The sequence below is a fragment of the Lytechinus variegatus genome, chromosome 19 (assembly GCF_018143015.1).
Source record: "Lytechinus variegatus isolate NC3 chromosome 19, Lvar_3.0, whole genome shotgun sequence".
In the NCBI taxonomy this organism is placed as follows: domain Eukaryota; kingdom Metazoa; phylum Echinodermata; class Echinoidea; order Temnopleuroida; family Toxopneustidae; genus Lytechinus; species Lytechinus variegatus.
The window spans coordinates 17,286,681-17,305,464 of NC_054758.1; the positions used below are offsets into that span (position 1 = coordinate 17,286,681).

General features: G+C 34.4%; 1 protein-coding gene across 10 annotated transcripts in view; it reads left to right on the plus strand.

Moving 5' to 3' along the window:
- The window catches only part of LOC121406090 (protein phosphatase 1 regulatory subunit 12B-like), a 142,730-nt gene that overhangs the window by 46,271 nt on the left and 77,675 nt on the right, over window positions 1–18,784 (plus strand). For 5 of the 10 annotated variants that reach the window (XM_041597100.1, XM_041597104.1, XM_041597102.1 and 2 more), the window contains exons 8-11: window positions 601–627; window positions 2,851–2,973; window positions 10,679–10,784; window positions 17,030–17,227. In XM_041597100.1, the coding sequence (XP_041453034.1) occupies window positions 601–627; window positions 2,851–2,973; window positions 10,679–10,784; window positions 17,030–17,227 (454 nt within the window). The remainder of the gene's footprint in view (window positions 1–600; window positions 628–2,850; window positions 2,974–10,678; window positions 10,785–17,029; window positions 17,228–18,784) is intronic. The other 5 variants (XM_041597101.1, XM_041597103.1, XM_041597106.1 and 2 more) reach the window with 4 other exon arrangements.

Consider the following 18,784-nt stretch of genomic DNA (forward strand, 5'->3'; position numbering starts at 1 on the left):
TAGGACATGATTGAGGATGTAATTCTTCTCACTTTTCATCCGGACTGCCACAAAACCATTGTCATGTCTCTTCTGAATACTTTTCTGAAATGATTTATAATCTTTTATAAACAAATATTACTCTGCAAAAAATATTTATAAAGTGAATGAAATGGAAAATAAAACTAAACATGAATGAAAGCGTTCAGAATCCACCTTCCAAAGTGATGATGAATTCTACTAAATCTCTGCGCACATCTCTGCCCATCTAAATGCCCATATACGTTTGAGCTGTGAACATATATAATATAAATAAAATTAATCATTGAGTAAAATGAATATATACACTGCATTATTTTTTAATGAGATTGTATATAATTTTATGAATCAAAAGCTAAAATTTCTACATTGAAGCTACATTAATATCATCAGGCATCTAGGATTGGACATAAATTTAACAAAATTAATTCTATTTTCTAATCTTATTATTTTTCTATGTTTATAAAAACAAAATTTAATACTCAGGCTAATTTTTATATGGATTTTGATAAAAATATATATTGTCTAATATAAAGAGCTTTGTAATCTATATTGAGTGCATTAATGTGACTGTATTTGCAGACAACGATTATCATCGTCGGGTAGCGGGTACGTATTATGATTTTATTTGCTTTTTTTCCTCTTATTTGACGATTATTATCACTCTCGAAACAAAAATGATGAAATATATATGTGCATTCTGGCCACCCTTTTTACTAACAATTGGCCCCCATGCGACAGGCATGTTCAGGTATAGGCAAAGCAAACTTGACATTTCGTGTTTGATGGTGTGTTATTGTATTTATTTCCCTTGTGGTTCTTGTTCCACAAAGTCACTACATTTGGTATCAAAATTATTTTTTTTCCATTTTTCGCTTTTTCTCAACTTTTTACACAATTTGTTTTTTCCAGATTTTTGTACCGTTCTGTTTCATATAAGAAAAAATGTAGTCAAGAACAAACCATGACATAAATGCTTTTTAAAATACATAAGCGAACGTGAAACAGATTTTGCTAAAATGTAGTATGCTAAAATGCATTTACAGATTTTTGAAATCTGTTTTCTCTGTTATGTAAAACAAAACCAAAACAGATGTTAATGTCTATTCATGAGTAAGCATAATACTAATTTACATAAAGCTCAAAATCTGTATTCCTTGCTTTTAATGTAAAATCACCCAAAGTTTCCCTATATCTTATCATTTTTTTAAATGAAGTACCCACCTCCAAAAAAAAATTGCCAAATTTTCTGAAAAATGTTTCATCAGTCATCTTCATCTTAAGTGTATGAGTGAATAGTGCCAAAGCAATATCAACAATATTTACGGCAGAAAAAAATGTGACTAAAGTGGATATTATGCAACCTGAACATGGCCTATGTCTTCAATGCACATCGCACTAACACAATGAAATCCAGCTTAAGTTTATATGTACTACCGTATATATTATGCTGCAAAAGAAATTGTCGATTGTGAGGCTTATACACATGTATCATAAGAACATTGCACGCACCACCAAAGCACTGCAATTCTTATCCTCAAGTGAACCAATTTTTTGTGGTCTTCCATGATATTGAAGCATTTGTATCCGAAAGAGCGCCTCATCCTTTCAGGCAAGATTTTCATCCAAAATTGCACAAAAGGCTTTTTAAAAAAAATCAAAGCACTTGTATTTTCAAAAATATATGTGTGGCATTTTTATGGTCATTTTACAGAGAAAGTTGTTCATCTTTTTGTTTTTGCTTCCCCATTTCCAGGAATTTTCCAAGCATCAAGTCTGTACTCTGTTAATAAAAAATATGTACATATATGCACACAAAATCAGTATAAAATGGCGCATTTCAGAGGAGTTTCATTGATTTGTGTTCTTAAAAAATGCAAGAAAACTTTGCTTTGTCCTCCATTTTACTAGTTTTGCCTACTTGTAACGACAATTTCTTTTGTAAGTGTATGGGGTTGAATACATCTTTAGGCACATAGTGATGTAGCGGGTGTTATGCTGGGCTTTTGCGGGTTGAGTGTGTGTGTTTTTGGTGGATGCGTGTTGGAGAAATAATACTGTAAGATATCTTGATCTCTTTTCCAATTTAAATAAAGATTTAAATCATATCAAGGATAAATCAAAAGCATTATTTTGATCTTGAATTATGCTTTGATATTTAAAGCCTGTTAAAAGAGCTGTAAGGCAGATTTAATTTTTCATGCTGAAAATATTTTCTAGCTTTGTATGCAAAATTGAAATCATTTGTTGTTTAAATGAAATTGGTGAGTTTTGCTCATGGGGCAAAAATTGGGGCTGAATTTTGCGGTTGTCAGCAAAGTGTTTGCTTTTAAAAGTGCCCCTAACTTATCTTTGAATCTTTAATCTTAAAGTTTGTGATCGTTTTCATATAAACTTGACCAGTTATCGATTGGGGACGATTTGGTAAAGACCGAGTGCCAGATCTGAAGAATAAGGCCTCGTTTAAACCAAGAAAAGAATTGATGATCACCTTCGAGAAAAGAGATCGTGTTGATATCCTGCAAGTGCTATGGCAATTCCACACTGTAGGGAGTGAAGGTTGTCCATTCAGACCGGCTAAGGTAGATGTAGCATTTGACGGGTTTCTTCAGTACACTCCTCAAGGAGAAATCATATGGGAATGATCTGTATTCACCAGTGATCCCTTACAGCCTGATGGATGAAATAGTGGGTTCAACCCTTTTTCTTCTCGAAACAGGTTGTATTCATAAAGCTCATGGGAACTACTAAATTCTGTAGTCAACAGATTAACTGTAAATGTAGATGTCGTTGACCCGTAATGTTAATTTTTGTATCGTAAAACCATTCCAGGAGGCCTTCCCGCGGTTCTCGCCGATACAGTGATGCGATAACGAGTGATGAGGAGATCGAGAAGGCGTTGAGACTATTACGGAAGTATCAGGCTAACCAAGATAAACCCGAACAGCCCCGCAGGTTCATGTTTATGACATTCAGAAAATATTTTCAATAAACGAAAAAATCGCTCGCAGCTAGATAGAAGGGCCGCCTTAGCAATTTGCTGCTGCTCTATTCGAGCTCTGCTAACAAGCTTTCTAATTATTAGCCATGGAGTCTGTAAACCGTGCACGGAGTTATGCAAGACTTTATGAGAAACTCTGCGTACAATTTGTATACAGAATCTAGCCATATTCTCAGTTATTTTTGATGGAAGACTAGATAAAGTCTGAATTCTACCTACGCTATACAGATGTAGATAATGATACATATTATCATACGTACAATCAACAGAAGTATGTAGGGTTTTTTCTTTTCTCAAAAAGTTAATTGAGATTGTTTAAAAAAAAACCTTGAAATAATAAAGATAAAAATTTGTATCCAAACTGGTACTTCCTTTTTCCTTATGCTTGTTTGTTAAAGGTACAAATGACTTTGTACACTGCCGAATGAGATGCTAAACATACCCCCCTGGGGATTTAACAAATTGCAACTGCATTTGCCACAATCTCAACCAAATTGTTGTAAATACAGGTATATATTTCCATTAAAAAATAATAATAACTTCCAAAATTGGACTTTTGCTCTTGCAATTTAAATGATTGAGAATCATCCCCCTTTGCTTGCCATAGTTCTGTCTTTCAAAAATTCATGCATAACTCCACACTACACTGCAAATAGTGTAATGTTAAAATAACACCATTGGTGTTACAGAGAACTACACCAAACACACACCGGTGTCAAATTCATGGTGTGTGCTCATCACTTACACCTTTTGGTGTTGTACCACTCTATGGTGTTGTATTCAAACTCCATAGTGTATATAATACCTTTAGGTGTAGTGCTCTGATAATGTTGACAGGTGTTGTTCCTAACACTGTAATTGTTACAGTGTTCTATCAGAGACCCTCCATGGTGTACTGTAGTTGTACTTATAGATCTATCTCACTTGGTTGTAGGGAAAAAGACCATATAGATTATTAACTTTCAATTCATTTGCATCATCTATGCTATAGCTATGAGGGATTATTGTAAACTTATATAAAATATCTGCGATTACACAAAATTCATCCTTTTACTGTGTTTCGTGTTTAAATGAATTTTATTCAAGTTTTGTTGTCTCCATGGAAGAAAGTCAAAGATAGATATCTGATTGAATATAACAGCTTTATTATTTTCTTCATAAAAGCAAACTATGTTAAGAGCCTTTGACCTGTTATCGGGATTGTTTGTGGTGTATTGATTAAATCACAAAATGGGAATTAATTTGCTTACTTTGTAAGTATAGAAAATTAATAGTTGATCTGTCGATTGACAGATCACCTAAATATAAGTCAAAGGTGTGGGGCTTACATGGGCTTTCATTTCAGGTGCTATTCCATTATAAATTAAGCCTTGTGGCTAAATTTAGTCTTAACTTTTATGCCATGCTTTTAGCCAACTCATTTACACCTCAGTAATAATCTCAATTGTGAAATGAAAACTGTTGGGATAATCAGTTTGCAATGAAATGAGAGCTGAAGTCTTCTAGGAGACTTTACTTTGAAATATTACTTTGTCATTGATGAAGAAAGTTAAAACCCAAAATGCCATTTGAAGTGAAATTGAATTCTTATCTGCAGTATTACTCCTGGCTTTAAAGAGAAATTCCAGTAGTTGCAGTGAACACTGATTTCATGAGAAAGTCTGTAAACAAGGCTTAATTGCCAGTATATCATCGAGGATCTAGATCTGGTACAGTTACATTAACTGGACTTTGTGAAATCTTGAAATCTACGCTGAAAAATGTTCACACCGAAAATCCCCAACACAGATAAGCGCACGTGGGACAATGTATAATTATTGCTTAGGGCGTCGGGCCCGACACCCTACCCGAATCCCGTGCTTATTTGCTGATTTCTCAGCAATTACACAATTTCTTCCAGAATCCTTTGGCACATGCGTTTTATTTATACAAACAGACACTTTAGTGGTCATTTCATTGGATTCTGTACGAACTCATTTTGATATCGTTACCAAAACTAGCATTTACCTTTAAACAAGATAAAGCACATCGTAGTAGTTGGGATTGAAGAGAATCGGTATGTTTGAAATGATTTTGTTAGTAGATTTGGTGAAGTTTAGGGAGGATGGAAATAGGTCTCCTGGGGAATGATTTTGGTTTGTCATTTATTCGTTTTATTTTTATTTGCTTTTTCAATTTTTTAGCCTGCAATAACACTTAGGTCCCTAACAGCAATTCGTAAGAAACAAAACAAATACAAAGCTGTTTTTTATGCTACACTTCATGTATTTCAAAAATTTGATTTCTTTAATGTAGTACAAATTACCCCAAAATCAATTTGAATAAAAAAGATGTTTTAATAAATTTTTACTGAACACATTCTTTTCACAAGAATGAATATAAGATACCTTTATTATGATAGACAATATCAAATAATTTCAAGTGAATAAGGGGTTAAATGTTTGTAGATGTTTTTCAGTTGAAAATATTTTAGGCCCAAAATTGCTCATTAGCTACTTTAGGCATAATTTTTATCAATCTCTTAGAAAAGAGCTTTACAGACTTTTAATTAGTCAACAAACTGCTTAGAATGCGCAAATCTTTGAAGATATTTTTTCATTAAAAATATGTATAATTAGTTAGGGGTTTGTTCTTTAAAGTGTACTTAACACTTCAAAAAGTATGTTAGATTTTGCTTTGAATAAGAATAAGATGGTGAGGGGTGGGGTAGTAAAACAACTTTGAGGAAAAAGAAGAAATTGCGCTTAAATAGATTTGCATTATTTTATGTTCATGCTATACATTTTCTCACAAAGGGAACTGATTTTTGTTAAAGGGAACAATATGTCCAGATATTATCAAACCGTTATTAGAAAAAAAAATGCCTTGATGACTTTAATGGGCAAATGTGCTTTCTGATTAATTCCAATCATTTTAAACGAAGCAGCTATTAAATTCTTGGCAATGGAGAGTATTCCGTAGGTAAAATGATATATTCTTTAATATTGTAGTTTCATTCAGCTAAAATCTTACAACTTTTGGGAAGTGATGGCTCTAACTCATCGATGCACTGCCATGAAATGCAGCAGTAGAATTATTGTCAGTGTACTTAAGTTTTTTTGACTTTGTCTAGTTTTATTACACAACTTGGAGCAGAATTGAGTGCAGCAATTTTAATGTAAATATCAATTAGAAAAGTAGAGATTCGTACATGTAAACCCTAACTTGTAACTACTTAATATCAATTAGAAAAGTAAAGAGGGGGCATTTATGTCTTCAAAATGAAAAGCATTTGATGACGATCATGGTTTTGTTTTGTTATACTAATAATTAGTTCCATTTATTTGCAGGTTGTTGTGGGTTTGGAGTCTTAAGGCAATTTCATGAGCTGGTTCACTTGTAATGTGTATATAGTTGATATTTGAAGTGTGTATATTTCAGATTGTTTTGCCTTGCTAGGGGGTGGTATTTTATGGATGAAGTTTATTTGAAGATCAATAGAGGAAGAGAGATATAGAGAGAGGGGGGCAGACAAGGGGGGGGGTGGGGAAAAGGGAAAAGTCAAGGTGGTGGGGAGAGGGGGAGAAATGGAGAGAGCAGGAAAAAGAGACATTTGAATTGTGCATATTTGAGTGTTTTATAGATGAAGTTTATAAGAAGATCAACAGAGAAAGAGAGAGAGAGAGATTGAGTGAAGAAGAGTGGGGCAGACACAAGGAGGAAGGGGTGAAGAAGAGAGGAAAGGGAAAAGGTGGTGAGGGAGACGTGGGGGGAAGGAGAGGGCAGAAACTGGAGACAGGAAAATGGAAGAGGGGGGAGTGGGGAATATTCAAGATGAAGCAGAAGAGAGAGAGGAGGGTGAATGGAAGGGGGGGGGGGCAAATGAAGTCAAAGAAGGAAACAAGAGGAGCAAAGAGACAGGAGAAAAAAAAGAGGAACATTAGGAGGAGTCCGTAAAAAGGAATTATTAGACAAATTAATGAGGAATACACAAGAGAACGTCCAGACGATATTTACCCTTTACATTTGAGATATTTTGAACTTCCTGCCATTATTACCTGATCTATTATGCAGCTATTAAATTAAACAAGGTGTACTATGTTTTTAAATATTCTAAGCTCTAGCAGTTCTCACATCCATATTTTGAGTCACATAATTTACATTTTTAGACGTCTTTGGAATATATTTTTTAAATGTTTTCATCCATTTTGTCTTTTTCATCAAGATCATCGTCTGATCAAAGGTAACGGTTTCGCCATGGCAATATTCATGCTAGATCATAGTTAACGCTTACGATTTTTCTTTTCTCCTCCTTATCATCTTCAAGACAGATTTTAACTCTTCATCATTGATGTATATACATATTGAGATGGACATTTCTTCATATGAATACTATAACTAACGCTATTTGAGAGCTGTAGTTGCGATACTGTGCCTGTTTTTTTAAATAAAGTCATTCATTTGCATCATGTCTCATTCATGATAGAATCTAATAGAGTAAAAAATACATATTGGTTTAACCTCTTTAGAAGTTGGACTTCAAGTCATATTTGAATTTTGATACCTATCTTACAAACTTAGCGACATTCAATGTGAGTTTGTGTCAATTTTGCTACTTAACTCCCGGAAACTTGGGTGTTGAGACATCATTGCCACAGCCAGACACAAAGTCATGTATGCAACAAATGATGCACAGTGATGTGAACTGACCAATCAGGTGCAAATTCTGTTGCTGCAACTCTCAAAGAGCTGTGATCAAGACAAGTCAGCGTGTGCGAGATCAAGTTACTATTCGCTTCATCCAGGGGGAGCTTTTCACGGAGCATCTTGTCAGTGATTTTCACTGAAGTTTGCTCTCAGCCAATCAAATGCTTGGATTTCAGTAGCTGAGAACAATTACCTGTGAAAACCCACTTACAATAGCTTCATGAAATGCTCTTCTGTTTTTATTTCTTCGCTTCTACTCTTTTCTGATTTTTTTTTCAGCCATCTCTCCTACTGTCAAGCCTTCAATCCTAAAGCGTATCATGTGGAAGCCAGTTCACAAATATGATTTTTTTTTCGTCATTAGCGTGTGAAATTTAAATGCTTTCCTTCATAACGTTTCTTGGTGCTTTTCCAACATCATATTAATACATGTACATTTAAAAAAACATACATCTTCCTGCTTTTATTTATGAACATCATGATTGATTTATGAGTATCCCTACTGTTACTTAAGGGAGAATATATGCAAAACTTTAAGTTTTCATTGTTCTTGAAAAGGTTGGTCAAAACCTACAAGTAGAAAGAATTTCCCAAACATGGATGACCATAATCAGCAAGCATTATTTTATGCCGGCGATGATTTCTATTTACCTACAACACTGTGCTTACCTATGCTGTCTCATCACATTGCTTTTTGTCAACCCATCTCGAATACCCAAAACTCCGGGTAACAAATAGCAATTAATGTGATTGTATAGATATGAAAAGCTTGCTAGTAAATGATATGATCACTTTTATGCATTTTTTCATTCTTATTTAGTTTTCAGTTTACAGCTGAAACAGCAAATCTAGTTTTGCTAAATTTTGTTGTTGGTCGAATGCAATCCCTGGTATGAAAGTTTGACACTTTTATATTAATTTTTTTTTACAAATTTTTATACTTAGTATTTAAAGTGCATTTCCAAGTGCTAGGAAAAATGTTCCTTAATTATCAGATTCCACAGTTTATACTTTTTTTACCATTATCTCTTAAAATTGTGGAGGATACACTATGTTTTAAAGTGTGTGCAATTCCAGCTCTCTGCTCTGCGTGTTTTGCACAGATTGGTTAAAGTTGTATTTTTGGTGTAATGGTCACAGGTTAAATGATGGAATCGCTTTGTCCTCTCTTGTTTTTTGTTTTTTTTTGCAGAAATTTCAAAAAAAAATTCGCTGTTTGCTGTGTCAAAATGAAAAGAAAACTATCAAGCTTCAATTCCTGCTTTGGAAAATATGCAAATCAAGAGAAAGATTACCAAATTAGTGTTGATTTCGTAGAACTTTGTAAGTTAGATAGGTAGAAATACTATGAGTAGTCTTGTTTATTCTGTCTCGAACCAGTCATGTAAATTTAATTTGTCAACTTTTGTTATGGTAAGTTTTGAAAAGAAAAATTATGCATCTATTGTTATTTTACCAAGTTTTATGATAATTATACAAAGACCACGAATTAAACCTTCATGCACTCAAAATATATAAAGGTATTTCACAAGAACCTCAAATTTTCACATTTGGTGACACATATTTATTCTTTCCTTTGGAACGTGCATGCCAATGTTTATCCATATTAAAAGGGGTCTATTCTTCCCTGAAGAAATCACTTATTTTCAAGTGCATGAGAGATTTAATTTTTAAGTTCTGTTCGTGATCAAAGAGGAGATTGAGGGGATTTCCATTTCAAAATCACAAATAAATGATAAATAACCTAATCTTCATAAAGTCACATAATTTATATACATCACATCTTTTTCAAAATTAATAAAGGCAAAGTGCAATGTCACCCATGCATGACAATGTACACCATTTTATCAAAATTGTGCATTTATGCCAACACATTGATAATACCCCAATCCATGCAAATTTTCAATTGAATATAATTGCACATATTTTATCACTACATTTATGTGAACAATTATCTCTTCAACAGTTGCATATAATTGGATATTCATTATTGAAGTAATGTGTGAGCTTTATTTCTTGATAGATGTAACGTACGACTTATAAACAAAACTAAGGAATAATCATTATTATTTGGTAGCCAAGATCTGCTTATATACTCGAGTAAGCTGGAGACATATTAAGTTATGAAACTAAGACCCATTAAACAACTAGTAATTGCATTAATCAAAGTTTCAGTCATTTGTGTACCAAGGAACTTCTGTGTTGGATTTCATTCAAGTTGCAGGTTGATGAATAATTATTCAACAACTCACATTGATTTTGGGAAAGAAGAAATCATTTTTAAGAAAGATTTGATCAATGGCATTTAAAAATCAATTAAAGCCATTAATCAGACAGCCCCCCAGTTGTTGCAGCATACTTTTCACAAACTATAGCGTAGAAATAGTGTATGTAGATGATGTAATGAATATGATGTCTTGATAAGAATGCCAGGCATAAGCCATTAGATAGATTCGATCAAGGGAAGCTGATTTGAAATAGATTTTCCCTTTTTTCTCTCTCTCTTTTCCTTTCTTTCTCATAAAATGCAATTTAAATACATCCAATTGTGTTTTTAAATCACAGAATTACAGAAAAACTTACTAATGGTCTTAATTTTATGCTTTTCAAAACACTGTCAGTACATTCCACTCAAAACGTCAAAAAAATTACCCTATTAATTTCCATCAGAAACCTTTGATGGTATACTGTGTGATATTCTGTAATATGGCATTGATTGATCAGTAAGACGTGGGATAATTTGTTATATCACCCTCAAAGAACAATAAGACACAAAATATTTATGTGTTACTTTCCTGTGATCAACAAGTCATCAAAACACACCTCTTGTCACATGCTCTGGTATTTTTTTTTTGCAATAAATGAATAATTATTATAGTAACGTTTCTATAGCCTTTTTTTTAGAGAGATGCATTACGTGTTAGTAATAACAAAGACTCACTCTTCTTTTTGTTTCGGTCGTTTCGTTATCAGGTCGTCTGTTACTCGAATAAGCGTCCCAGATCGGAACATGCTTCTCCACCAGGACATGGCGAAGGAAAGGAAAGAACTGGAAAAGAAAATGCACGGAGGGGATAAGGTAATATATACTAAAGTGCTGGCACACATTGTAACAGTCTCCCTCAAAGACTATGGCAGCTTGCCCCTCAGATAGGAGGTAAAATGAGAAGTCCTCTTTGGGCAAAAGAATTTCAATTAGATTTACACGATGTAGCAATCTTTTTTTTTTAAGTTTTTTTTCTTTCTTCCATAGACAAGACCCTAACAAGTCAAGGGTATCTGTTAATACTATATCAACAAATTATCTATGACATGGCGCAGCACAATATTTTTCCAGGTGGGCGTTTCATAAAGCTGTTCGTAAGTTAAGAGCGACTTTAAGACAACTGGTGAACCTTTCTTACATGCTCAAACCATCACCAATGAATACACAATTTCTACAAGAAGGGATCACCAGTCGTTCTTAAAGTCGCTCTTATCTTACGAACAGCTTTATGAAACACCCACCTGATGTTTCTCAAGATTCCAATATCAATTATGCTTGTTAATCATTGAAGGGAAATGGAAATCATTGCTTAAACGATTAGACCCTCAAACAGGCCTAACATATCACTGTAAATACAACCTGAACTTCTGCATAGTTTGTAGATATAGTGTTATCTATTCTTTGTTTACAGAAAAACAAAGCTTCGTCTCAACAGTTCTGAACTCACATCCTTTTTTGTAGAATACCCTCTTTTTTTCCCCTCCAAAGTTGTAACCCATTTATGGACTCCCATATGAATTTGCTGCCATTGGTCTGCGAGGGAGATATCTGCACCCATAATGCATTTCCACTTGTGATGAGGGCGTTACAGATACCATCACTGTTTTGCTCTCGTCTCCCTTCTCAGTCCAGGGCCCGGTAACATGAAGCTAAGCGATTGATCATTGAGCTGATTTCTACGATTCATTGCATTGATTAGTGTGTATGATCAATCATAAAATAACCCCCAACAATCGATCCCTTAGCTTTATGTTAACTGGTCCAGCTCTTCATTGTAAATGTTCATTGTAAATGTAAATCCAGATCTTCCTGTCAGGCTTTAAAGAGAAACATTTTCCAATTAAAGTTTAGTGAAATATCTACAATGTACTCTATGGTCCTCATTGCATAAAACTTGCCATTGATTATTATCATTATTCGTATGCCATCATTGGTAATAACCATGGTAACAGTGCCCAGCAGCCAATCAAAATCAAGGTTTCCACTTAAAAAAAGTGACTGTCGGTGATAAGTTCATTCAAGTCACCTAAAACCCTTTTACATAAAACTTACAATCAGTGGCAACTTACCATAAGTGTTAACTCCAATCGAGTCTTGATTTTATGAACTAAAAGGCAATACTACTATATTTGCAATTGATGTCAATGATGGTAAGTTTTATGCACTAGATAAAATGATTCAGATTGATTTATCAGTATAGGGGAGACTGGGGTTAGTTGGAACATGGGATAAGTTGAAACATCGTAATTTTCTTTAAAGCCTGTAAAATAAATTTATGCAATAATGCCCTCAATTTATTGCAATTATAATTCAACACTGTTTTATTATTAATAGCAATAAATTGAGGGCAGTATTGCATAAATTTATTTTACAGGCTTAAAAGAAAATTAAGATGTTTCAACTTACCCCATGTTCCAACTAACCCCGGTCTCCCCTACTGTAGGATTGTGATAGGAATTTACCAATTATTATTGTTCCTTATTCACCTATGAAAGGGTAAATATTTCATCAAAGTTCACTTGGTAGAAACTATTTAAATGTCTCTTACAGGATTTACGGCATATAAATAGCTGCTATTGAAGCATGACCGTCTCTTGTGATTGTTTTTTTTGCAATGCCACTTGTCTTGACACTCAACTGGCATGGAAAATCACAAAATGGAAAGGAGTCAAATTTCTATCATGTGAAAATGGCAGCAGTCAAAATGATAATGTTAATTTTTCTACCATTCAAAAGATATCTTTAACCCGATTGTTATAAAAGATGTTTTGCATTCAAGGACGACGATGTTTATATATTTTCTGGGATGTAAATAGTGTACACGTACATACATTTTGATGCCGACTTTAACATAAATGAAAGACCTGCTCTTGTAATGGACTTCACATCATTCATGCCCATACATGTTTGATCATGACAGAAATTTCACCATCTTTAATCCATTTATTTATTTTTTGCCAGGAATGGGTATGAAAATGTGATTTTATTGATATTTTCTTTTCTTTCCTCGTTCACTTTGTTTTATTGCACTTTTTGGCCTAGCGTGTTGTTCTCAAATGGCTGGTTTGTGCATGTCTATCTCACCATGGCTTGAAAATGGCTTGTATCTTGTTAAACATAGATTGGTATCTTGTTCACCAAGTGAAAAAAATTATAAATGAAGGAAAGTGTCATACAGGATAATTTCCTATTTTTTTTCTTTGTGGAACCTCCTTCTTTTGCATCTGTTAAGATCTGATTTATTTTAATCAAGAATAAAAGAAGGAAATAGGTCTTTTTTTAATATGACTTTTTGAAATTATTGTTTACCTTTTGCCATCATTGTGGAAATTGGCTTGGTTAAAAGTGTCCTGAGGTTGATCAAGCAATTCTTAAGTGAGAAGAGAGAGAGAGAGAGAGATAGAGAGAGGGAGAATGAAAGAAACCTTTGTTTCATGAAAATGGTATTAATTTTTGTAATGGGCATTCCGCCTACTGAGGTTAGTTTGATCTATGTCCTGGGGTCCGTTGTAGAAAGAGTTGTGTTTAAACGCAAGTCAAAAGATCAATCGCAAGTCCCAAATGTGCGCCGTTGATTGGATGAAAATCAAGTTGCACATGATTTTCAGAGTTACGATTGATTGCAACTCTTTCTGCAACGGGCCTTAGGTATATGTAGATGTAAAGGATGCAGAAAGAACATAGATAACATTGAACAAAAAAATCTAAATGATTGTTTATTATTGGGAAATTACTCTGTTAACATCCTTTAATAAAAGAAGAAAATGACAAGAATAAGAAATCAGGAAGGTTCTTTTTCTCTCACAAAATAATGTATTAAAATAGAAATTAGAACTGTACTCATTGAAGAGCTTGGTTAAGAAAGTACTATATTGACCTCAATCAAATATGAAAAGTTATTATTATGCATATTCCATTGTTCAGGGCTATGTAACATAACATTTATTGATGGATGCAAATATGAAAGGACAAGTTTGATTGGTTCCTTTTCAGTATTTTGAACTAGATGCACAAGCAACAACGACCTGGATTGGCCAATGCAATTCAGTGATTGATTGCAAATCTTTCATTGATCAAAAGTTTTGCCTCCATTTTTAAAACAACCATTAAGAAGTTCATTTTCTATTGTCCATAGGAGCAAATTATTATTTCTTTTGTGTGTGTAAAGTAAACAAGATGATAGTAGTCTATTTCCTAGCCATAACATTGATTGGGTGGGTGTTTCATAGAGCTGTTCGTAAGTTAAGGATGACTTTAAGAACGACGGGTGATCCTTTCTTGCGTGCTAATCACCAATGAACATTTAACGGTTATGATGTACCACAAGAAAGGATCACCAGTCGTTCTTAAAGTCACTTTTAACTTGCGAACAGCTGTATGAAATGGCCCCTGGATTCGACTGTCTTGTTATAAAAAGATGGACATGATGTCTGCTTTACTGAAAGTTTAAAGTAAGAAATTAGTTATTACCTGATCCATGGGAAAAAAATATTTTTGATACTGTACAAATATATGATATTACCAATCAAGACATTGACTTGAATACTAATTCACTTTCATTTTTATTGCAGTATCTTTAAAAATATTTTGAATGATTACATTTTGTGCCATTGGTGGTCAAGTTACAAATAGGGCTTATTTATTTATTTATTTTGTTTTATTTACCCAGGGTAGTCTCTTCAGTATACAACTGCTTTCCAAGAGAGCCCTGTTAAATGTTAACAAAACATATTACAATATCATACAATGTAATAAAAAGAGTAAAACATTACATACATGTACAACATACAGAGAAAGCAACTATAAAAACCAGAGAACAACAACAAATAACACCAGCATGATAAAATAGAAATACTTAAAAATAGAGTAATATAATAAAATCAGTTAACGCCAGTTAACATCATAATGGCGATCTTAATGGCTCAATATAAATGATGTCACAAAGAAAGATGTTTTACAGAATGAAGGAAATTGTTGCGTTATATACTCCTTTATTAAGGAAACCTTTTTCAGCACTGTGACTTAACTTTTAATTAGATAATGTATTATTATGATACTCTAAACAAGTTTGTAGTCTGCGGTATATTGTCAGTAGTATGCAGAGCATCAGATATTCACTGTCTCTCTCTTTTTTTTATTCTGAAGTCGGGTTTAACTTAAACTCCGGTTTAAAGTTGCGGTTTAAGTATGGATAGCCAGATGTTACATAAATCACTAACGGTAGAGATATCATATTTCAGCTCATTTGGCTCTGAAATCATTCATAATTGTCTAGGAAGTATAAATAGATGTTTGTCTTCACCATCGATGAATCAGGAAAGAGCACAGTAAACATAAGAAACATACAACTTAACAAAAAATTAGATACTTTTGACTTCCCATACTTAAACCACAACTTTAAACCTGAGTTTAAGTGAAACCTGACTTCAGAATACGGGCCATAGCCTTTATTCATTTGGATGAGAGCAAAGGAGATGGGAGGGGAGAATGATTTAGATAGTGATTTACAGAGAGATAGAGAGAGAGATCATCACAGGGAGAAAACAAAGGGTCACTCCTACTCATGCAATAAAAGAGGCAAAGATGATGGGGGAAAACGTATCCAGAAATACACGTTCCGAAGATCTTTCAAATAGAGACAGCTATATAATAAGTATGGAGGCATTGCTTGCCACTACATTTGAACTATTTAATGTAATTGACATGTTTTTTATGAGAATACCATAATTCATAAATTTTGAATCATACCAAGAATTCAAATATCCGACGAGGAATGATTATCACAATGATATTTACTTGGGGAACTGAGGTAACTTTTCTATCTACAGTGTATGACAATAGGCCTGTTGTATACAAGAAAAACTCTGGCAATTTTTTTTGCCAGAATTTTTCAATGTGTTACTGCCAAAGCAGGGCTGCTGGTAGAACAGTTTTCAGAACTGAAGTGGCTTCCCTGGATAAAATTTGATGTTATTATTATTTTTATTAATGGCATAATTTTATTTGCCAGAATTTTTTTTATGGGGGCAGTTTCATAAAGCTGTTCGTAAGTTCAGAGCGACTTTAAGAGAGACTGGTGAACCTTCCTTACACACTAAATAATCACCAATAAACATTAATGGTGAATATCATTCACCAGAAGAAAGGATCACTAGTCTTAAATTCGCTCTCAACTAACGAACAACTTTATGAAACACCCGTCAGGTCCCATATGCGAAAACCAGTTGCATACATGGAGTGTTTGATGTAAGAATCATAACTATTGTAATAACTTTGCCATTATAGTAAACTTCCTTGAAAAGCTTGATTTTGATTTGCTGATTAGCCTGCTACCATGGAAGATACAATAATGGTAAATTTACAATAATCATGAGTTCTTCATAGTTTGGGCTCCTGGAAATGGTTATCTGACTGTTACCATAGGAACTGTTCTCAGCCAATCAGAACCAAGGAAAGTGACAAATCGTCAGATGACAAATCTTGGTGAAACGCTCCCCTGGGCTCCGTCTTACAAAGAGATACGATTGATCCGTTTAATCTCAAGTATTTGGAAATCCATCAACGTCATAATTTTTCTTGAGGAACTTTGCACAATGTCCTTTGTAAACAAAGAGAAGCACACTGAATTTTCAAGAAAAGGATGAGTGCATGTCATTGAGCATATCTAGAATATGTTGCGAACAAACGTGAATTTTATATTTTGATGTTGCTGGCTTTTTATTTTGCGATGATCGAATCAATCGTAATACCTTGGTCACATTTGCTCTACGGCGGCCGTACGGCGAGTTGGAAACGGCCGTTTAAACATTTTTTGTACCAGCTGCATATAGGTGGTTTGAATTAAAATTGATAAAACGGCTGTTTTTTTACTCGCCGTATGGCCGCCGTAGAGCAAGTGTGACCACGGTATTAGTCTATGTAAGACGGGGCCCTGCTCTTGCTTTTAGTGGCCTCTTCTCATTCAAGCCTTAGCAGGTTATCTTCTCTAATTGATATAAAATATCACTTCCTCTACTAACCAAAACGCCATCTCTCTGCACTTTGAATCTCTCTTCCAGCAGGTCAAGAAGACGATGGAATCATCGAGTTCCAGCGAGGAGGAAAGTGAAAGCGAGGAGGAGAGCTCCGAAGAAGAGAGCGAGGAAGAGAAGAACAGCGACAAGAACCCGACCCCGGTCCGAAGGCCGCTAGAAGTCAACAGTAGACTCGGCCGCCCGACGATCACTCCTCAGCCTTCCGCTCCATCGAAAAAAGAAGTAAAAAAAACTTGTTAATTTGTAGTTTGAAAGGTTTTTTTTTTTGGGGGGGGTGGTAAAATTCTAAGGGTATTTTAATGAGTTAATGCCAGCAAAAGATAAGATAAATCATGCTTCACCGATCAGGACAAATGTATTTGCCCCTTTGCTTTAAAGTTACCATATGTAACTTTGCCATCCAATGGTCACAGTGGTTAAGAGCGATTCAAACAGCCCTGGATTTCAAAACCAAGGATTCCATGGAAGTGACCTTTCGACTGCACAGATACAGTAATAGAACCCTTTGTGCGATTGGGCATTGGTATTTTGCTGGTGTTAAAATAAATTAAATAACTTGGAGCAATCCTGAAAAACCCCTCGTATGTTAAGGTACTTTTCCGGATTTTGAGAACTTTTGCATGGATTTCTCTGAGTGGATGAGATACCTATGAATTTGAATGAAAATGTGGGAAATTTTAACTGAGACAGCATGGAGAAGACACATTCTTCTCTATAGAAATACTGAAAATTTGTCATTTAAGAGGGCAGTGGCGGACCATGACCCGGAGGAGACAAAGCATTGGAGGGGCGCAGCATTGTTCACAAAGAATACAGTGCCCCTCCAATCATTTGTCTCCTTCGGGTCACGGTCCGCTACTGTGAGAGGGCATGAATTGTAAGACTACATGATAACATGTTGCATTCTGGGTAGGAATCAAGGACAGTTGAAGTGCTTTAGGACTTGAGATGGCACTATTCTAGGGATCCATGACTCTATACCTTTAAATTTAATACTTGGTTGTAACCCGATAGGGGGTGGTTGGGGAATTCTGTTTTACATGAATTCATTTAACTTCATTCTTTTTCTTTGACTCTTTTTTTCCATTTCTTTTTTTTCTTCATCAAAGCATTGGAAGAAAGTAAGATTCATTCATTTTATTTGTTCTTTCCCCCTTCACTTCTCTTCTAACGATCGTACCAGCCCTAACGGGTTAGCTAGGCACAGCTGAATTTCAGTAGCAGCTGACAGATCACAGAACTCACCTAATACGCTACTAGCTGAGACTACAGTACAAACATGCATGAGTGATGCGCTACACAAATAATTTTGGGCTAATGATGGTTCTAAAGGGGACAGTTGCAAGAGACGTGCTATCAATGTCAAATGAATTTTAAGCTCTCGCGATCAATATCAAGTCTTGTCATCGATCACAAATTTAGGATTGATTGCCAGTCTTTACCTGTGACAGAAAATTTTTAAATGATTTGATAATGTTTTATGTTGACCCATTGATTGCAAATTCATAATTGAAGATTTGCAATCATTTTTTTTATTGAAAATCTGAATAAATTGCAGTTAGGTTGCTTGCAACACCCCTGAGTTGAATTTTTTCTCAAAGGCCCATTCTGAAGTTAATTGATATTAGTAAAAGGATAAAATTGATAAATGAACAAAATTCCATTTAAGATTCTGTGTTAATGAGGCTTTGAAAACCCATTAACTAGTTTGTTAGATTAATAACGGCTCATACATAATCGTCATACTTTTAACATTTTTCCCATTTGCTCAAATTTCTC